This window comes from Podarcis muralis, chromosome 10 (genome assembly GCF_964188315.1).
Source record: "Podarcis muralis chromosome 10, rPodMur119.hap1.1, whole genome shotgun sequence".
NCBI classification, from domain to species: Eukaryota; Metazoa; Chordata; class Lepidosauria; order Squamata; family Lacertidae; genus Podarcis; species Podarcis muralis.
Window position 1 is genome coordinate 3820378 of NC_135664.1, and position 21904 is coordinate 3842281.

Genomic DNA, 21904 nt, shown 5'->3' on the forward strand with positions numbered 1-21904 from the left:
TGTGGGGTTCCTCAGGGCTCCATCCTATTCCCTATGCTGTTCAACATCTACGTGAAACTGCTGGGTGGGATTATCCAGAGGTTTGGAGTACCTTGTCAGCTGATGGCACTCAGTTCTGTTTCTCCTTTACATCTGCAGGTGAGGCAGTGGAAGTGCTGGACAGGTGTCTTGCCTTGATAATGGACTGGATGAGAGCCACCAAACTGAAACTCAGTCCAGATAAGACTTGGGCACTGTTAGTGGGCGGTTCCCTAGAGCAGTGTTTCCCAACCTTGTGCCTCCAGCTGTTTTTGGCCTACAATTCCCATCATCCCTTGCCACTGGTCTTGCTAGTCAGGGATGATGGGAGTTGTAGGCCAAAAACATCTGGAGGCACAAGGTTGGGAAACACTGCCCTAGAGCAGATGGCTGGGAGGATGCCTGCTCTTGACAGGGTTATACTTCCTCTGAAGGAGCAGGTTTATAGCTTGGGCGTACTCCTGGGACCTTTGCTATCACTTGAGGCTCAGGTGGCCTCAGTGGCGCGGAGTGCCTTCCATCAGCTTTGGCTGGTGGCCCAGCTACACCCATATCTGGACAGGAATAGCCTAAATACTGTTGCCTATGCTCTGGTAACCTCAAGGTTAGATTACTGCAATGCATTCTATGTAGGGCTGTCTCTGAAGATGGTTCGGAAACTTCAGCTAGTGAAGAAGTCAGTGGCCAGGTTGCTCACCAGGGCAAGATGGTTTGAGCATATTACACTGATCCTTGTCCAACTGCACTGGCTACCAGTTAGTTTCTGGGCCCAGTTCAAAGTGCTGATTTTGATTTATAAAGCCTTAAATGGCTCAGGACCACAATACCTCAAGAACCGCCTCTCTCCATATGAACCTACCCAGGCCCTGAGATCATCTTCTGAGGCCCTTTTTCACGTGCCGCCTCCAAAAGAGGTCTGCAGGGTGGCAACACAAGAACAGGCCTTCTCTGCAGTGGTTCCCCGTTTATGGAATGCTCTCCCCAAGGAGGTTTACCTGGGGCCTTCATTATACACCTTTAGGTGCCAGGCAAAAACGTTCCTCTTTAACCAGGCCTTTAGTTGACTGACATTCAATGTCCCTTTAAAATGTGTTGGGGTGGGGGAATTACTGAGTTGTTCCTTTTTATTTATTTGTCTTTTGTAGTTTTATATTGTGCCTTTATCCTGTGAAACACCCTGTTATAGGGCAGTATCCAAATTCAATCAATCAATCAATCAATCAATCCATACTTTGATAAGACACCAGATATGTCATCTGACTCCCGTATGGTATTCTTGTGCCACATCACATGTATTATAGTCATCGCTTCAATGTCATCAGTTGTATGTTGACCAAACCTCTCTGGCAGAGGGAATAGGTAAAGGTAAAGGTACCCCTGCCCGTACGGGCCAGTCTTGACAGACTCTAGGGTTGTGCGCCCATCTCACTCTAGAGGCCGGGGGCCAGCGCTGTCCGGAGACACTTCCGGGTCACGTGGCCAGCGTGACCGCTGCTCTGGCGAGCCAGAGCTGCACACGGAAACGCCGTTTACCTTCCCGCTGGTAAGTGGTCCCTATTTATCTACTTGCACTCGGAGGTGCTTTCGAACTGCTAGGTTGGCAGGCGCTGGGACCGAGCAACGGGAGCGCACCCCGCCGCGGGGATTCGAACCGCCGACCTTTCGATTGGCAAGCCCTAGGCGCTGAGGCTTTTACCCACAGCGCCACCCGCGTCCAGAGGGAATGGAGACTTCCAATTCTGTCCCTGCCTAATGCTTCCCAGGTCCAGTCTTTGGAGAGAACAGAATATAGAATCCTGTATACCACAAAATATATAAATCCTCCCAGATACTGGTTTTAATGTATGTGCTCATTCTGATCCTGGTGGATTCAGTGGGTTTACCATATCAGTTGATTCATTGGTTGAATGCTTATTCTGAACCAGTGACACTTTCTTTTAACAGTGCTTTTTCAGTTAAGGTTCAGTAGAGACTTTAAGATAATGCTTCAGGTTCTATTCTGGGGTTTGGTGCAGGTTCAAGTTCAGTTTGTCTCCCTGCTTTAGACAATCCTGAGTTGGATCCAAGGTTCTCTTCCTAAGATAGAAAGAACCTCCCTCTGACATTAAGATAGAAAGAATGTCCCTCTGACATTGGGAGAGAAACTCTGGATCCAAGCTGTAATGATTTTAAAGATTAAAAGCCAGAATTTTGAATTGTGCTTAGAAACACACAAGGATCCAGGAAACATGTTTTTAACTAACAGAATATGTTCAAATCAGTGCTGCAATCTTAAATTATTAAAACTACTGTTGACATAATTTATTTTTCTGTCTCCTGAGATCTTGTTTTTTCTGCCTATAAACGTGTGTGTGTTTTCTCTCTCTCTTAATTTACAGGCTGCTGATGGGTTCCTCTTTGTGGTTGGATGTGACAGAGGGAAAATCCTGTTTGTTTCAGAATCTGTTTTCAAGATCCTTAACTATGACCCAGTAGGTGACTTTGTGTACTAAATACTGAATGTAGACAGTATTTCACAGCAAAATATTTAGTATAACAGTTTCTTTAAGTATTACTAATTGCCCTGACAAGTGCCAACCCTACACCCTTCACCATCACACATGCATTACCATTTTTTACTTCCAGAGGTTTTTGTAAGCTGACATGGAGGACAAAGCTATTAACAGCTACTAGCCACTGTGGCTTTGTTCTACCTCCCCTGTCAGATGCTGTATGCCTCAATACCAGTTTCTGGGAACTGCAGGTGGGCAAAGTACTGTTGTTCTCCTGCCCTGCTTGCTGGCTTCCCTGAGGCATCTGATTGCTAACTGAGGACATGGTGCTGGAGTAGATAAGCCATTGACCTGATCCAGTAGGTTCTTGTTGCATTTGAAGGGCAGGGGATATATTCACAAAACAAATAAACACACCCTTCCCATTAATGACTGTTGCAGGAGTTCTTCAACCACATGTGACTCTTCCCCATTAGAGGCTGACAGTGGACAAGCTTCACCTGCATGTTATTATAGTCGTCGTTGGCACCACCACATAGTTGTTTCCTTACCTCTGAATTTCAGAATTGCATGATGTTACTTAAATAGTTTGCCAGCCAGTGCTCTCTGCTATAATGTGAAAATATCTGATATTGTTTAAATGCAGTTTTCTTTGAAAACAAACCCAAATGTTTGATTCAACAATCCATTATAGTGACTGTGAATGTGTGACAACACACACACACCCTTAGCCCTTACAGTGGAGTACTTTTAAGTACTCAGTGTTCATCAGTATACTTGTGTCTTTTTGTTTGTGAACGAGATTTGTAATGCAGGTAACAATGTTGTGTTCCATTAGACGAGTTTGATTGGGCAAAGTCTTTTTGACTATCTTCATCCGAAGGATGTTGCCAAAGTGAAGGAGCAACTTTCATCTTCAGATGCTTCTCCCAGAGAAAAGCTAATAGACACCAAAAGTAAGTCTTCACCTAAAATTGCTTAGGTGTCATGATTTAGCTGTATGTACATACTACATGTACATATAGCTATGTTCCTGTAGTTCTTTTTGTATGAGCTAAATCATGAGTACTTGATTGTACTTAATGTGGAAGACTTTAAGACAACTGTGGAAGACTTTAAGACAACTGAAAGTGCCCCAAGAAGCATGTTTTTTGATAATGTCAAGAAATAATTTTAGATATGTAGCAAAATCAGTCATGTCATTTTTACCAGGCATGCTGGTTTATTGTGTGTGTGTTTAGTCAGTAGAAAAACCTGGTGTAGTCTAGCATAGGATAAAATGCTTCACTACCAAGAATCACTGTATTTAAAAATGTTACATGCCATTCCTAATGTAATCAGATACTGTTTCTATCATATACATTATGTAACTTGTAAGTGGTTTTTGTATGAGCATCCTCAGAAACCTTTTTTTAATGTTCCTGCCAAATTAGTGGTTAAAGCTATATGGAGTTCAAATTCAAACTTCACTCATACTGTATCATCATGCATAACATTGGTTGGGTTGTAAAATAGATTGCTGCTTTCCCCTCTTGAGTTACTTTAACCATATTTCTTCATTTTCATATTTTAATTCATCAAAGGTTTCTAAGCTATATATGCTGAAATTTCAGAAGCAATATGAAAGTATCTTGGAAGCATGTGAAAGCTGAATAGTGTTTCTATTTCACATGCCAAGTATTTTTGTGTGTTTTGTTCCTTTTTAAACTTTAAAAGCCGGTTTGCAAGTTCACACAGATTTTCAAGCTGGGTCATCATGTCGTCTGTATTCTGGTGCTCGCCGTTCATTTTTTTGTCGAATAAAGTGTATAAAAACCACAGTGAAAGAAGAAAATGAGTCCTTGCCAAACTCAAAGACGAAAGGTATTTCTAAATAAGTGAATAATATTTTATTTCAAGTGCTGTATGTGTTAAATCATAATGTGCTTGAATTATTATTGTATGATTTGAGGCTGCATTTCTGTACACAATAAAATAGAAGTTACTCCATTAAGTTTAATGGACTGACTTACAAGTACACATATGTTGGTTTGCACTGTAAGTGATGTAAAATTGTAGAATCCATGAGAATAATACGCTTCTGGAAACATGAAATGGTTTCCTGAAAGGCATTGAATAGGATTTAAGTTACCAGGACTACAGCAAATATAAAGGTTTCTCAAAAGCTGTTAAGAAATTGGGCAAGGTCTGCAATTGCACAGTGTGTGCCTGAATCATACTTTTTTTAAACGTCTGTAGAAACTTGCATATATAGGACAATGACAATATTTTTAGTAGAATATTGTACAGCTGGTTTCCTTAAATTTAACCATTTTTATTGGTTTAATTGTGAGATCACATACCTCATTTTAAAAAATGCAACTTCAACCTCAGCTTTCCCCCATTCTTACTTACCGTATTTTTCGCCCTATAGGACGTACTTTTTCCCCTCCAAAAATGAAGGGGAAATGTGTGTGCGTCCTATGGGGAGAATGCAGGCTTTCGCTGAAGCTATCCGCTTCAGGAAGCGATCCGCAAGCCGTGGGAGAGCTGCGCGACTTTGCGCAGCTCTCCCACGGATAGTGGAGAGCTTGCCTGCACCCAGAAGCTTGGGGCGCGCTGAGCTCAGCACGCCCCAGGCTTCGGGCTTCGCGCAGCTCTCCGCTAGCCGTGGGAGAGCTGCGCAAAGTCGCGCAGCGCTCCCACGGCTTGCGGATAGCAGCCTGTTCTGGGGGCTGGGTTCGGGGGAAGCTCGGGCTCCCCCCGCCCCAGCCCCGCACCTGGGGGGGAAATAATTTTTTCCCCTTTATTTCCCCCCAAAAAAACTAGGTGCGCCCTATGGGGTGAAAAATACAGTACTTGTGCGAGTGTATTTCAAAATATGATCTTCTTAAAATGTTACAGCTGTGTTATTTATTTCACATGATTTGTATACCACCTGATTCTAATAAAACCTCAAAGCTATAAGAAGTGGACTTCAGCATTCAAAATACCTAAAACAATAGTTTATTACCCTCCTTACTTACTTAAACTTCATGTGTGTGGGATGAGTATTTCTGTGCTACATCTGTTGACTTTATTAAAGAACAAATGGCTGTCACTAGAATCAGCATTGTATTCGGTGGTCCTGTGCAAGTTCAGTAGGGGACTGACATCCAGGCCTGCCTTAATCCAGGCACAGCATTTGGGTTGTAACAAAGTTCCACGGCCGTAATCTGGATGCTTGTACAGAGTAACAACGTTCATTTTATATGAATGAGGTAGTTTTTTGGTTGCATCTTGAGAGTGTTTAATCTGAACACCAAATAAATTCATTTTATCACAATTGTAACATGGACAGTTTAGTAATAATTTCAGTAGTATTTTACCAACAGTTAGGATTCAATAGATAGTTTCTGCAAGATAGCCAATTCCACACATGCATGTCCTAATGGGATTAAATAATAATAATAATAATCCTGCCTCTGTTATATCAGGGGTGGGAAAACTTTTTCAGCCGGAGGGACGTATTTCTTCTGGGCCACATGCCAGTGAGTACAAAAGGCAGAGCAATCAATGAAAATTTCACCTTTGTACACTGGACTAGTTTCTACAAGCCTCCCTGCAACTCTCTCAATCCTCCATCCTGCACACTGCAGCCTGGCAGAAGCCCTTGGGAGTGTGAAGCAGGAGCAGTGAGGGATGTGGCCTGGGGAGAGTCCTTTGGGCCTGAGGGCTGCAGCACTGCGTTTGGCCTCCAGGCCTGAAGTTCCTCACCCCTGTATTATATTAATACAGCAAGTACCATTTTGGGAATTTCACTAGTTTACCTATCATTGCAATCCAGAGTTTTCAGCACACTTTAGCGAACTACTGGTATCAGTATTTTGCAAGTCTTCTTTTGTGGTGTAGTGTTGCTGAATGTACTGAGGACCCAGTGCTCTTATTTTAGAATAAATGCAGTGTGTCTACTTTATGTACATTACCTTGAAAAAATGAGGAACTAGAAAGATACTGGATCCCTATTATCTTTCTAGTTCCACATTTTTCAGCACTTTTCTACTTGCCTGGGAAACCTTAGAATACTCTGTAGGCAGTAAGAGCTGAACAATATCCCACTGAAGCCTACTGAAGCCTACCTTTTATCTCCACCTTATCTCTCACTTCAAGTGAAATAGTGCAAGCATATTGCTATAACAGCATCCTAAGCAAGTCGGTTCCACAGAGCAGTGCATAAGATTGTGATGTTTTACCTGATATAATGCTCATTGTTTCTCACAAATAATTTGTACCTGTGCCTTGCACTAAATATGGCCAAGGCTTTAGAACCAAACTATGATATATGATGTGCGTGTTTCTGGGCTGTAGCAGTTGAAACTGTAAATGTGGGGTTCATGTTTCAATGTTCCCCATTTTGGGGAGATGAGAAACCTTTGCAATTATGCCTTTATGTATCCAAATGAAAGATAAATAGAATTTCTCTTCGTTCTCTTTCCTGATTTTTCCCATATTTTTGTATCGGAGAGGGACATAGAGAGCCAGTGTGGTGTAGTGGTTAAGAGCGGTAGTCTCGTAATCTGGGGAACCGGGTTCGCGTTTCCGCTCCTCCACCTGCAGCTTCTGGGTGACCTTGGGCCAGTCACACTTCTCTGAAGTCTCTCAGCCCCACTCACCTCACAGAGTGTTTGTTGTGGGGGAGGAAAGGAAAGGAGATTGTGAGCCGCTTTGAGACTCCTTAAAAGGGAGTGAAAGGCGGGATATCAAATCCAAACTCTTCTTCTTCTTCTTCATTAAGTTTTTAATAGGCTCAAGCCCAAATTCCCTTCTGCAGTTTATCTGGCTCAATGTAAATCATAACACTTTTGAAATCAAACAGTACTGTACTGGAAAGCAGTCTCTATTACTAAACTATTAAATTTTCTTCTTATATGTAAGAACACGTTTTTATTGCCAGCACCTATGACTTACCTTCTCAAATCATTTGTAAGATTAGAAGTACGCTTCCACAGGTAAGCCAAACCTAAACAGTTTTTTTTAAAAAAAAACCTATAACAAATTAACACTACAGTCTTGAGTTTAATAATTGTATAGCTCATGCCTTTAGGCTAGTGCAACATGTAGTAGCTTCTGATAATTTTAGAAAAGAAATTGAAAAACTGTTTTGTGTTTGTACTAAATTAGATCTTAAAAAGTACTGTACTGTTCATTGCACTGGGTATCTGAAGAGCTGGCCTCCTAGTGAAGCGGGAGCTGAAGAGGAGGGTGATGCTGAAAATGACAGCAGTAACTTTAACTGCCTTGTTGCAATTGGGCGATTACACCCTTACGCTGTTCCACAAAAAAGTGGTGAGATAAAAGTCAAGCCAACAGAATTTGTAGCACGTTTTGCCATGGATGGAAAATTTGTTTTTGTAGACCAGCGGTAAGCATTTTTGTCTTTTTAATTTTAAGACAATAGCTCTTAAATTGTGTAAGGTTTCAGTATTTAGATAAGATCCCCTCCCACACTGCAGACTTCTTGTTAAGTTGCTGTTGCTCTATAAACTACTTCAGAGTCCTCTAGTTAAGTAAGACTTATTTAAAGTACTAGTTTCTAACAAAGAGGCTCTTTTGATTTGCTTTGATATGAACATTTACAAATAATCTCTGACTTCAAACTGATAGAAAATAAATAAAAAAATCAAATGTGGTTTCAAAGTTGAATTCAATTTTAGAATTGTGGTGATGTTTCCTTTTATTAGATCTAATAATACAAAAGAATTACAATGTAGCATTTGTTCATCCTTCTGTTTTGGCTATATATGTTAACTTTAAGTTTTAGTATCCCCCCCCCCCCAGAAACGAGCATCTGTTGCTTTTCGTATGCATGAGGGACCAGAGTAAAGTGTTTAAAAAGCCCGTTTCAGATGTTTTCAGAATCTGTAGTGTGTTCATGTTTTCTTTATAGTGCAACAGTTATTTTAGGATACTTGCCACAAGAGCTTCTAGGAACTTCATGTTATGAGTACTTCCACCAAGATGATTATAGTCATCTAACAGAGAAACACAAAGCAGGTAAAGTATGGTAGTATTTTACTTCCTGCTACTGTTAACATTTTAAATTTGGAAGAAAAAAAAAGCTGTCTTGAGTAGTGGCTCTGTAGTGAAGGTCATGCTTTGCCTGCACAGCGTTCCAGATTTGCATTTCTGGTACAACTGAGGAAGAACTCTTGTCTGAAACCCTGGAAAACCACTGCCAATCAATTGGGGGTCCAGGGGCCCCTGGGGGTCCGCGAAACACACCCAGGGGTCCACGGCCCCATCCTTTGCTCTCCCCCAACTATTTTTGGGGTCATTTTTGCATGGTAATACCACAAATTTTATGGTCTGTTTTAGCACTGTGTGATTTTTCAATATATTGGCCAAAATCGGTTTTGAATCATACTGTGATAATGATTTTGACTCAGCAATGTATCACTCCTTGTGCGAGGGAGAGCAGGGCAGCCAATTTCAAGGCACCACTGATATCGCACGATGATCTCAGCCGATAATGCTGCTGATCTGAGCTCCCTTCCCTCATGCTGAGGAAGACCGTGGCAGCCTTTCCTCACGCTGAGGGAAAACAGGGCAGCCGATTGCCCTCACTTCAAGGCACTGTGGCATTACCTTTCCCTGGTGCTGAGGCTGAGCAGATTTTCTCAGTCCGCAGGAAAGCAGCAGCAGCAGCCACAGTGGACCTGCATCACCACTGGCTGCCACCAGTGACGGCGACTTGGTGTACCCCCATCCCCTCCCACTCAAAGCATGCGGTGGAGGTGACTCTGCTTCCTCTCCTCCCCCCACCCACCTGATCTCCATGGCTGTTCCTTCTCTCATCCCCATGCCTGATCTGCACGCACTTCACCCGCCGGATCTCTGTGACTTCTCCTTCCCTCATCTCTACACCTGATCTTCATGCATCCCACCTGCCCACTCTGTGATTACTCCTTCCCTCATCCCTACACCTGATCTCCAGTTTCAGTGATACATCGGAATATCATGATGTTTAGCTGCTGATACATCACAATGTTGAAAACCAGGTATTGCTCAGCCCTAGTCTGGTTTTTTTGGTATACCTAAAATCCTTTGCTTATTATAGGCTACCCCACATTTTGTTCAAAAAATTGCTTTGCAGAGGTAGCTGCCATAGAGTTATCAAAATTTTCAAAAGTAGGGTGTCCTTGCAGTGGCTTTTGAAAAATAGGGGATCCTCAGTAATTAGCTAATCGGGAACCACTGGTGTAGACCAAAGGTGGGGAATATTTTTCAGCCTGGGGGTTACATTCCCTTCTGGTGGTGGCAGGATCAGAGACAAAAATGAGTGGAACAATACATGTGAATTTAACCTTTGTAGTACTGTATAGGCTAGTTTCTTCATATTCACACATCCCTCTCCACCCAGACAAGCAAGAAGCGTTATCAGAGTTCACAGCCCTATTCATCCCAGGCAAAAATACTTGAGGAGGGTGAAGGTTTGGTGAAGGGTGTGGCTCAGGTTGGTGTGTTGCCTTTGCCCCGAGAACCAGGCAGAGAGGCCTGGAGCATCTGAGGCTCCCCTTCCCTGGTATAGAATAGTAAGCTGTATGGAATAGAGGTCTGACTGGTATAAGGCAGTTTCCTGTGTTGCTTCCTACTGGAAGCATAAATAAATAGTGCCTGGGAAAGTTCACTTCCCTGCCTTCAACACAAGGTGGTGATGCATACCAGTTTGATGAGCTACTACCAGCAGCAAGAACTACCCTTCAGGTAGGAACCAATGTTTCTTTTTCCAGCCAGAGAAATAACATTGTGTTCTTTACTCTCACTTCTGGCAAGATGGGAGAATGACCAAGCATCCAGAACCATGGTTTGCTGTAGTTGCTATATGTGGCCACTTTTTCTTTCATCAGAAATTGATTCATTACCTCTTACGTTTTAGCAAGTTCCCTTTCTCTTCCTCTGTTTCTCAGTCATTAAGTGAATGATCATGAGAATCATGTTATCAGCATCACAGGGATGACGTCTTCTGAATGGTCTTTATGCAGCCTAATGTTTTACAGTTGCTGTATGAACATAGGTTTAGTTGAAACACATTTAAACACTGGTTTTGTTCAAAACTTGTTTTATATTTCCCCCAGTGCTTCAGAGCAAAGAAAAGATATTCACAAACTTCTACAAATTCAGAGCAAAAGATGGCTCTTTTGTCACATTAAAAAGTCAGTGGTTTAGTTTCATAAATCCATGGACCAAAGAACTGGAGTACATTGTGTCAATCAACACAGTTGTTTCGTAAGTTATAGTCTTATTCATATAAGCTATGAATAAACTATTTTAAATATTTACCATACCTTAGATATTATTAAAAGACAAAGTTAATTAAAAGAATGCATGTGCATTCACTGCCTATGAGCTTGAATGTAAAAAAATAAGTTTCCTTTTGTATTTAATTATGCAATATTAATGCAGGTGGTCTATTTTGGTTCTGTCCTGCTGACCTTCATACTGATATAATGTCGCCTTGTATGCTAGGACTTCAGTTGTAAATGGAATAAATATTAATGTATTAATTTTTAAGCCAATTGCTGGCTCTACTGCTGCATAGCAAGTGCTAGGTAAAGGTAAAGGGACCCCTGACCATTAGGTGGTCCAGTCATGGCCGACTCTGGGGTTGTGGCGCTCATCTCGCTTTATTGGCCGAGGGAGCTGGCGTACAGCTTCCGGGTCATGTGGCCAGCATGACTAAGCCGCTTCTGGCGAACCAGAGCAGCGCACGGAAACGCCGTTTACCTTCCCGCTGGAGCGGTTCCTATTTATCTACTTGCACTTTGATGTGCTTTCGAACTGCTAGGTTGGCAGGAATAGCAAGTGCTAGCTTTTATTAAAATATATTCAATTATCCATTGCACCAGCCCATGTCAGGCTTGTTGTGTTGGATAAATAGATTAGATCTTTCTAATTAGGATGGCAATCCTTACTTGGCAAATGTTAGGTTATCCCACCCCGGTGTTCTCCAGATGTTTTGAACTACAATCTCATCAGCCTCTGCCTCCATGGTTATCGTCCAAGGGATGGCGGGATTTGGCTGGGGGAAGCTGGGAAAGGCTGCTTTAGGGAATGGGGATGGGGATGGTTCTTTATTGAAAACTCAAAGTACAAAATTACAAGTGCACAGAGTAAGATAAGACACACAAAAGAAGAAACAAGAAATAGTACTCATGTAGAAAACATATATATTATTTACATCTGGGAATGCTACTTTATGTAACTTTTCTGCTCTGGTGCATTTTAGAGATCATAACGAATCAGATGAGGAGGCAGTGTTACCCTGCAGTTCCCTGTCTTCAGAAGGCAAGTACACATGCTTACAGTGAGAATGATACACACAATATTACATAAATCAAATGGGAGCTTCACACTGGGCACATTACTAAAAAAATAAAAAATAAAAATCCTGATACAAGCTGCAGACTTGTCTGTTAAATTAATAAAGTGACCAGCATATGAAGAGACATGCAAATACCTCTATGAACTACAAGGTATTAAGAGCCCTCCCCCAAATATCAGTTCCCACCTCCCCACTTTGCATTGCAAATAGTTTGTGAAATTGTGTACGTTCCTTTAAAGCACATCCATCCTGCCCCAAGAATCCTGGGAACTGTAATTTACAGGCTACAATTCCTAGCATTCTTTGGTGGGCAGGTGTCTTAAATATGCTTTAAAGCCTTGGTGTGCATGCAACCTGAATAAAATTTCAAAAAACAGTATGTTTTTGTGGCACAGGAAATTTGCAGTCCTTTTAACCCTTTGTTTTTAGTTCCACAGTAAGACAACGTTGTTAGATCAGGGACCATATCAACTATCACTTATCAGTAGTAGAATATCATTTTTATTATTTAGAATATTTCTTTCTTGCCTCTTGATCAAATGATTCTCACACATTAGTAACACCTACTGTTAATAATGTTAAGGCATTAAAAGATTTTAAAGAACTAGCCTCATTGGTTGCAGCCTTTTTGCTACAATATTTTGACACTTGTTTCTTTATATGGTGATGTATATACACACCACTTATAATTTAGATGATAGCAGCGCCACTTGTTTCACCAGCATGTTGTGGCTAAACTTTAACATCAGTGTGGTGTAATGGTTAGTGTGCTGGATTGGGACCTGGGAGAGCAGGGTTCAAAGCCCCACTCAGCCATAAAGCTCACTGGGTGACTTTGATGTCAGTCAGCATCTCCCAGCCTATTCTACTTCACAGGAGTGTTGTGAGAATGAAATGGGAAGAAGCCAAGCCATATACCCCACCTTGAGATCTATGGAAGATAAAGGTGGCATATAAACATAGCAAACAAAGCTACCTTCACATGCGTGAATGTGCATACCTTTTATGAAGCTCAATATAAGGAGTGAAGTGCATTCACTCACCTTCAGTTTGATATGAAAATACAATATTAATCAAAGGCCAACGTTGTTCCCTCCATGTGGCGTTGGACTGCATCAGCTTCAGTCTTAAGGGCAGTGACTAGGAACGATGAGAGCTGAAGTCCAGAACCATCTGGAGGGGACCATGTTGACAACTGCTGTTCAAAGGTACCCCTTAACATTTACATATCCCATATAGAAGCTGTCTGGATGTACACACCTTCCCTTTCTTTTTGGCTCTGCAGACAAATAACTCATAGATTTTTATTACGTGCATCTTACTCTTGTAGGGTAAAAGCGAAAAGTGAATTACAATTAATAATAATAATATAAAAGTTTATTTATATCCTGCCCTCCCCAGCCAAAGCCAGGCTCAGAGCGGCTAACAACATTAAAATAATACAACATGCTAAAATCATTTCATTATAAAATTAATTCAAATCAAATTAATGGCAACCATAGGGCTAGAGTTCTGTGAGGATTGCCAAAAGAGGGGGTCAGGCTGTGCCCTGGCCAAAGGCCAGGTAGAACAGCTCTGTCTTTCAGGCCCTGCAGAAAGATGTCAAGACCCGCAGGGCCCTAATCTCTTGTGACAGAGCGTTCCACCAGATCGGAGCCACAGCTGAAAAAGCCCTGGCTCTGGTTGAGGCCAGCCTAACCTCTTAAAATTTTCATCATATTACTTCTGTGAAAAGATTGAAGTTTCTATCCTTGTTTATTATTTCGGAGCAAGGAGTTGGAATCCTATATTAACTGTAAAAAAAAATTACTGAAATTGAAGGCTACGTTACATGAAAGGGAAAGCATTCCATGTATGCCATCAAAATTGAAACAAATGGTTGTGAATAGGATGTATTTATAACACAGTTAAAATTACTTTTAAGCGTTAAAACAGATAATCTGCCTCCCAAGCTTCTCTCAGTGCCAATGTAAACCAACAAACATATAGAAAGAGAGCCTGCCCAAGTGACGCTGCCACAAAAACCACACACATACACCATTTTTGGGGGGAAAGAAAAATAATATGTGAATTTACCACCCACCATCTCCCCACCACTCGCTCCTACCACCTGTCTTCCCCTTCAGCCCTATACTAGATACATTTTCTTACATGGAACATAACTAAGAAACTCAATGATAAAAAGAGAGAGAAAGACGTTGCATGTTCTTTTGTAATTCAATAAAATCTTTAATAAAAATTATTTCAATAAAATAAAATAGATAATCTGTTACAGTGGGAAATAGTGTAAAACTAAATAAAATCATCTTGATTCCTTGCTCTTAAAACATAGATACAACAAAGCCACCATTTCTTGGTGTACCAGGGATGTCTACAGGAACTGTACTTGGGGCTGGAAGCATAGGAACCGAAATTGCAAATGAAGTCTTAGATTTACAAAGGTAATAACTTTTTTTTGCAGCAAACGCTAACCATTTTTTTATTTTAAAAGGTGAACTAACCATGGCCAAAACTGAAATAAAAGCTTTAGAGGACCAGATTCTAGACCACTCTGAGGGATCCATTTCAAGAGCTAGGTCACCCTCTCATGTTAGTTGAAGGGTTTTCAAAGGGAGAAAATTGTAAGTAAAAAGCAAAGCATAAGGTGTTGAAACAAGTTACTTTTGAGAACCCTTGGACACTGGAAATTCAAATCTCTAAAGATCCCCTACCACCAGCCTGTAATCCCGCATATTTAATAAAATGGGAGATCTGTTTAGTGGAGTGGATTGCCAACCCTTAATACTTTCACTTGAAATTAAAATAGGGAGCACTTGGGAAAAGAACATGAGCCTGGACCATTTTAACAGTGGCTGCCCAGTGTCATGAGGTTCATATTCCTCCAAGTTCTGAGGTCTTGCTTAATCTGTTTAGGCACCAGTCAAAAATTAAATTTAAACAAATAATCCACATTTTGGGAGGGGGGTTGGTAGTCCTAAATAATGCATTGATCTGGCTTTAATTGTGATCCCTGAAGTCATGCCGACTGCCAGCCGAGTGCGAGGGCCAAAGTTCCTGAAGAGTTTCCAACTGACTGTAATGAATGCATGGCCCTGACACCCTTGATTGTGCACATGACCCTCACAGTGATAGCTGAAGCATGGAATTTGTCCTCGGGTGGCTTTAAAAGAGGATTAGGCCAATTCATTGAGGAACCATAGTAGTCAATGTATGTTCTAACTTCATAGGCCCCTGAAGACCAATTGCTGGGAATTACAAGCGGACAGAGAGCTCTTGTTCTAAGTTCCATCTTGTGGGTTTTCATAGAATCATAGAGTTGGAAGAGACCACAAGGGCCATCGAGTCCAACCCCCTGCCAAGCAGGAAACACCATCAGAGCACTCCTGACATATGGTTGTCAAGCCTCTGCTTAAAGACCTCCAAAGACGGAGACTCGACCACACTCCTTGGCAGCAAATTCCACTGTCGAACAGCTCTTACTGTCAGGAAGTTCTTCCTAATGTTTAGGTGGAATCTTCTTTCTTGTAGTTTGGATCCATTGCTCCGTGTCCGCTTCTCTAGAGCAGCAGAAAACAACCTTTCTCCCTCCTCTATGTGACATCCTTTTATATATTTGAACATGGCTATCATATCACCCCTTAAACTCCTCTTCTCCAGGCTAAACATGCCCAGCTCCCTTAGCCGTTCCTCATAAGGCATCGTTTCCAGGCCTTTGACCATTTTGGTTGCCCTCCTCTGGACACGTTCCAGTTTGTCAGTGTCCTTCTTGAACTGTGGTGCCCAGAACTGGCCAGGTGAGGTCTGACCAGAGCAGAATACAGTGGCACCATTACTTCCCTTGATCTAGATGCTATACTCCTATTGATGCAGCCCAAAATTGCATTGGCTTTTTTAGCTGCCGCGTCACACTGTTGGCTCATGTCAAGTTTGTGGTCAACCAAGACTCCTAGATCCTTTTCACATGTACTGCTCTCTCATTTTTTTTGCCCAAGTGCAATACTTTACATTTCTCCCTGTTAAAGTTCATCTTGTTTGTTTTGGCCCAGTTCTCTAATCTGTCAAGGTCGTTTTGAAGTGTGATCCTGTCCTCTGGGGTGTTAGCCACCCCTCCCAGTTTGGTGTCATCTGCAAATTTGATCAGGATGCCCTTGAGTCCATCATCCAAGTCGTTGATAAAGATGTTGAATAAGACCGGGCCCAAGACAGAACCCTGTGGCACCCCACTAGTCACTCTTCTCCAGGATGAAGAGGAACCATTGATGAGCACCCTTTGGGTTCGGTCAGTCAGCCAGTTACAAATCCACTGAGTGGTAGCATTGTCAAAACCGCATTTTACCAGCTTCTTTACAAGAATATCATGGGGCACCTTGTCAAATGCCTTGCTGAAATCAAGGTAGGCTACATCCACTGCGTTCCCTTCATCTACCAGGCTTGTAATTCTGTCAAAAAACGAGATCAGGTTAGTCTGACGTGACTTATTTTTCAGAAATCCATGCTGACTATTGGTGATCACAGCATTCCTTTCTAGGTGCTCACAGACTGTTTGCTTAATGATCTGCTCCAGAATCTTCCCTGGTATTGATGTCAGACTGACTGGGCGATAATTATTTGGGTCCTCTCTTTTCCCCTTTTTGAAAATAGGGACAACATTTGCCCTCCTCCAATGTGCCGGGACTTCGCCTGTTCTCCAGGAATTCTCAAAGATGACTGCCAGTGGTTCTGAGATCACATCTGCCAGTTCTTTTAATACTCTTGGATGCAGTTCATCTGGCCCTGGAGACTTGAATACATCTAGACTAGCCAAGTATTCTTGTACTATCTCCTTAGTTATTCTGGGCTGTGTTTCCTCTGCTGAATCATTTGCTCCAAATTCTTCAGGTCGGGCATTGTTTTCTTTATCGGAGAAGACTGAGGCAAAGAAGGCATTGAGGAGTTCAGCCCTTTCTGTGTCCCCTGTTTGCATTTCACCATCTTCTCCTCTGAGTGACCCCACGGTTTCTTTGTTCTTCCTTTTGCTACGGACATACCCATAAAAGCCTTTTTTGTTGCTTTTAACCTCTCTAGCAAGCCTGAGTTCATTTTGTGCTTTAGCTTTTCTGACTTTGTGTCTACACGTGCTGGCTATTTGTTTGAATTCCTCTTTGGTGGTTTCCCCCCTTTTCCATTTTTTGTATACATCCTTTTTTAATCTTAACTCAGTTAAAAGTTCTTTAGATAGCCACCCTGGCTTCTTTAGGCACCTTCCATGTTTCCGTCTCATTGGTATTGCCTGAAGTTGTGCTTTTACTATCTCCCTCTTAACAAACTCCCAGCCATCATGAACTCCCTTTCCTTTTAGTATTACTGTCCATGGGATCTCACCCAGCACTTCCCTAAGTTTTATGAAGTTGGCTTTCTTAAAGTCAAGAAATTGAGTCCTAGTATGCTTGGCTGCTCCTTTCTGCTGTATAGTAAACTTCAGAAGAGCATGATCACTCGCGCCTAATGATCCTTCCACTTCTACCCCACTAACCAGGTCCTCAACATTGGTTAGGACCAGATCTAAAATGGCTGTTCCTCTTGTTGCTTCTCCCACTTTCTGTTTTTTTTTTTGAATAATTTTTTATTAGTTTTCCATAAGTAAAAAAGAAACAAAGCAAAAACATAAACAAACACAAAATCGACTTCCCCGTACCACCCCTTTTCTGCATTCTTGTTTCAAGATTTTTCAGCAACCCTTTCGTAATAAACTTGTTTATATTTCATAAATTTAACTTCTATAAATTATTAATACAACTGTAGTTCTTTATCTCTTATTACCCTGAGCCCCTAATTTTCCAAATTACAACGGTTTTTAAGATAAACTTTGAATTTGTTCCAATCTTCATCCACCGCCTCTTTCCCCCGGTCTCGAATTCTGCCAGTCATCTCTGCCAGTCCCATATAATCAATCACCTTCGTCTGCCATTCTTCCAACGTGGGTAAATCTTGCGTCTTCCAATACTTTGCTAGAAGAATTCTTGCTGCTGTTGTGGCATACATAAAAAATGTCCTATCCTTCTTTGGCACCATTTGGCCCACCATGCCCAAGAGAAAGGCTTCTGGTTTTTTAGTAAAGGTTCTCTTCAGAACTTTTTTAATTTCATTATAGATCATTTCCCAGAAAGCCTTAATCTTCGGGCAGGTCCACCAAAGGTGATAGAAGGTTCCCTCCGCTTCATTGCATTTCCAACACTTATTGTTGGGCAAATGATAGATCTTTGCTAACTTGGCCGGAGTCATGTACCACCTGTAGATCATTTTCATAATGTTTTCTCTTAAGGCATTACATGCCGTGAATTTAACACCAGTGGTCCATAACTGCTCCCAGTCAGCAAGCTCAATGTCATGCCCCATATCCTGTGCCCATTTAATCATGCTAGATTTCACCATTTCATCTTGGGTATTCCATTTCAACAGCAAGTTGTACATTCTTGACAAATTTTTAGTATTGGGTTCTAACAGTTCTGTTTCTAGTTTTGACTTCTCCACTTGGAAGCCTTTCTTTCTGTCCTGTTTAAAAACTTCATTTATCTGTCGATAATGTAGCCAATCTCTGACCTTAAACTTCAGCTTCTCGAAACTCTGCAATTTTACTTTTTCACCATCTTGTTCTATGATTTCAGAATATTTAGGCCAATTAGAACCCATATTCAATTTTTTCACCTCTTTTGCCTCCATTGGTGACAGCCACCTAGGGGTTCTACTTTCAAACAAATCTTTATACCTTATCCAAACATTATACAAAGCTTTCCTCACCATATGGTTCTTAAAACCTTTGTGCGCTTTTACCTTGTCATACCATATATATGCATGCCAACCAAATCTGTTATCAAATCCTTCAAGATCCAAAATGTCTGTATTCTCGAGGAGCAGCCAGTCGTTCAACCAGCAAAACGCTGCTGATTCATAGTAAAGTCTTAAGTCCGGCAGGGCAAAACCCCCTCTATCTTTTGCATCTGTTAATGTCTTAAATTTTATTCTTGGCTTTTTGCCCTGCCAAACAAACTTCGATATGTCTTTCTGCCACCTCTTGAAACAGTCCATCTTGTCTATTATTTGTAATGTCTGAAACAAAAATAACATTCTAGGCAATACATTCATTTTGATAACAGCAATTCTGCCTAACAAGGAAAGTTTCAGCCTTGACCATATGTCTAAATCTTTCTTGACTTCTGTCCAACATTTATCATAATTGTCTTTAAATAAATTCACATTTTTCGCTGTCAAATTCACCCCCAAGTACTTCACTTTTTTTGCTATCCCCAAACCTGTTTCATTCTGGAATGTCTCTTTTTCTTCATTTGTTAGATTTTTCTCCAAGACTTTAGTTTTTTGTTTGTTCAATTTAAATCCTGCAACTTGACCAAATATCTCAATCAGTTCTAAAACTCTTTTTGTACTAGTGTTTGGCTGCTGCAGAGTCAAAACTAGGTCATCTGCAAATGCCCTTAGTTTATACTCTCTCACTCCGACCTGAATTCCTTTAACCAACTGGTCCTTTCTAATCATATTTAACAAAACCTCCAGGACCAGTATGAAAATTAGAGGGGAAATAGGGCATCCCTGTCGTGTTCCTTTCTCTATAGCTATCTCTTCCGTTACCACATTATTCACAATTAGCTTTGCCTTCTGCTCAGAGTATATTGCACCTATACCATTTTCAAAACCTTGGCCTACCCCCATCCCTTGGAGATTCTTTTTCATAAAACTCCAACAAATGTTGTCAAAGGCTTTCTCCGCGTCCACAAAAATCAAAACCGCTTTTCTGTTAATGTTCATTTCCAGCAGTTCCACAATGTCTATTATATTCCTCACATTGTCAGACATGTGTCTTCCCGGGAGAAAGCCAGTTTGGTCCTTATGAATCTCACCTATCAATACTTTCTTCAGTCTTTTTGCTAAAATGTCTGCAAAAATTTTGTAATCCACATTTAGTAATGATATCGGGCGGTAGTTCTTAACCTGATTCTTTTCAGTCTCAGTCTTTGGTATAAGTGAGATAAAAGCCTCTTTCCACGTTTCAGGTGCCTTTTTCCCCTCCAGTATTTCGTTGCAGACTTCTTTCAATGGTTGCACTAAACATTCTTTCAAAGCTTTATAATATCTGGCCGTCAAACCATCTGGTCCTGGAGACTTTCCCAGTTGTGCTTTTTGAATGGCCTCCTCTATTTCTTGTTCTGTTATTTTCTCATTCAAAGTCAACTTGCCCTGTTCTGAAATTTTAGGTAGTCCATGATTTTTAAGGAATTCATCTATTTCTTGTTCGTTCACTGGCCCTTGTGTGTATAATTTCCTAAAAAAGCTTTGGAAACAATTACTTATCTCATTTGGCTTATGAATATTCTTTCCCTCTATCTCCAAACAGGTAACTGTATTCAATTTTTGCCTCTTTTTCAATTGCCATGCAAGGAGCTTCCCACATTTGTCTGCTGACTCGAAAGTCCTTTGTCTCATTTGTTTGATTTTCCATTCTATCTCTTGATTTGTCAGTTCCATGTATTGCGTCTGGTAATACTTTATCTCTCTCAAAATTTCTTGAGACTTTGGCTTTGACCTCAGTTTCTTTTCTCCTTCCTTCATTTTTTCTAAAATTCTTTCTTTCCTTTCATTTTGCTTTTTCCTCTTGATTGAATTCTTCTCCCACTTTCTGGACAATGAAGTTGTCTGCAAGGCCAGTGAGGAATCTGTTTGACCTTATGCTCTTGGCTGAGTTTGACATCCAACAAATATCCGGGTAATTGAAGTCCCCCATTACTACTATCTCCCTTCCTTTTGCATGCTTGGCCATCTGTTCCAGGAAGGCATAATCTATGTCCTCCGTTTGGCTTGGGGATCTATAGTAAACTCCCACAATGAGGTCTCTGTTATTCTTCTCTCCCTTAATTTTGACCCAAATGCTCTCACTTTGGCTTTGAGGTTCTAAATCTTGGATCTCTTCACAGGTATACACATCCCTGACATATAACGCCACTCCTCCTCCTTTCTTGTCTGGTCTGTTTCTCTGAAATAGATTGTATCCCTCCATTATTACATTCCAATCGTGGGACTTATCCCACCAGGTTTCAGTGATGCCTATTATGTCATATTTAGTTTGCTGTACCAAGAGCTCAAGCTCATCTTGTTTATTTCCGCATTAGTGTACAGACATTGAAGTCCATTAATCATTCCCCCGTGTCTCTTATTTAAGGATTTTTTCCTCCCACCACTAGGTCTGCATGCTGTTTGCTCCATTCGGTTTATGACATTTGGATGATCATCTTCATCAATTGATAGACTCCTACCTTCAGGTGCACTTTTCCATAGGCATCTGGTTGCCCACCGTAAACAGGATACTGGATTAAATGGGCCTTTGGCCTGATCCATCAAGGCTGTTAGTACATCCTTTTGGTTCACTGGCATCCCATTCTACTAAAACTTTGCAGAACTAAAGAATCACTTAATCAGCTTAGCCCATAGTTTTAAACAACACAGCCACTTGATCATTTAGTCTGAATTTTAGGACTCTTTTATAGGACTGAATATGATCAAGTTCCTCCAGAGATGGAGGAACCTTGGAGGGAAGGGGTGGAGATCTTAAAGGGCAAATGTTGCTAATGTTTCTGATACAGCAGCACTAGTTAATAAATAATATCAAGTGTTTTAGAGGCCAGATTGTTTGTGTTTGCCAAATACTTTGTGAGGAGGATTAAATGTCATCTTTTGTTTTTATCTAGGTTACATACATCTCCACCTCCTGGTGAGTTAAGTCCATCAGATCTGATGAGGAAGTCTTCTTCCCCAGTAGACGGTAGTGATGTGAGTATCCATAAGCCACTGGCCTCTAAGAAAGGCTATCTAATATCCCAGTAACTTGATTTAATCTTTCTTACTAGCCCTCTAAACATGTTACGCACATGAAGAGAATCTGTGTATAGAGCAAGGAGGAGTGCCAGGCCTCTTGTCTCACCCCCAACATCATGTCTGAAGATCTCCTATGTGTAATGCAGCTGCTAACGTGTAAGGTTCTACATGAGAGGCCCACCTGTGCAGTTGA

General features: G+C 41.2%; 1 protein-coding gene across 3 annotated transcripts in view; it reads left to right on the top strand.

The window, feature by feature from the left end:
- Positions 1–21904, top strand: part of BMAL2 (basic helix-loop-helix ARNT like 2) — a 44303-nt gene that overhangs the window by 14472 nt on the left and 7927 nt on the right. For 2 of the 3 annotated variants that reach the window (XM_077935704.1, XM_077935706.1), the window contains exons 6-14: positions 2397–2489; positions 3349–3466; positions 4227–4373; positions 7650–7890; positions 8416–8522; positions 10604–10754; positions 11755–11813; positions 14183–14291; positions 21585–21666. In XM_077935704.1, coding sequence (XP_077791830.1) covers positions 2397–2489; positions 3349–3466; positions 4227–4373; positions 7650–7890; positions 8416–8522; positions 10604–10754; positions 11755–11813; positions 14183–14291; positions 21585–21666 — 1107 coding nt within the window. The remainder of the gene's footprint in view (positions 1–2396; positions 2490–3348; positions 3467–4226; positions 4374–7649; positions 7891–8415; positions 8523–10603; positions 10755–11754; positions 11814–14182; positions 14292–21584; positions 21667–21904) is intronic. The other variant, XM_077935705.1, reaches the window with a different exon arrangement.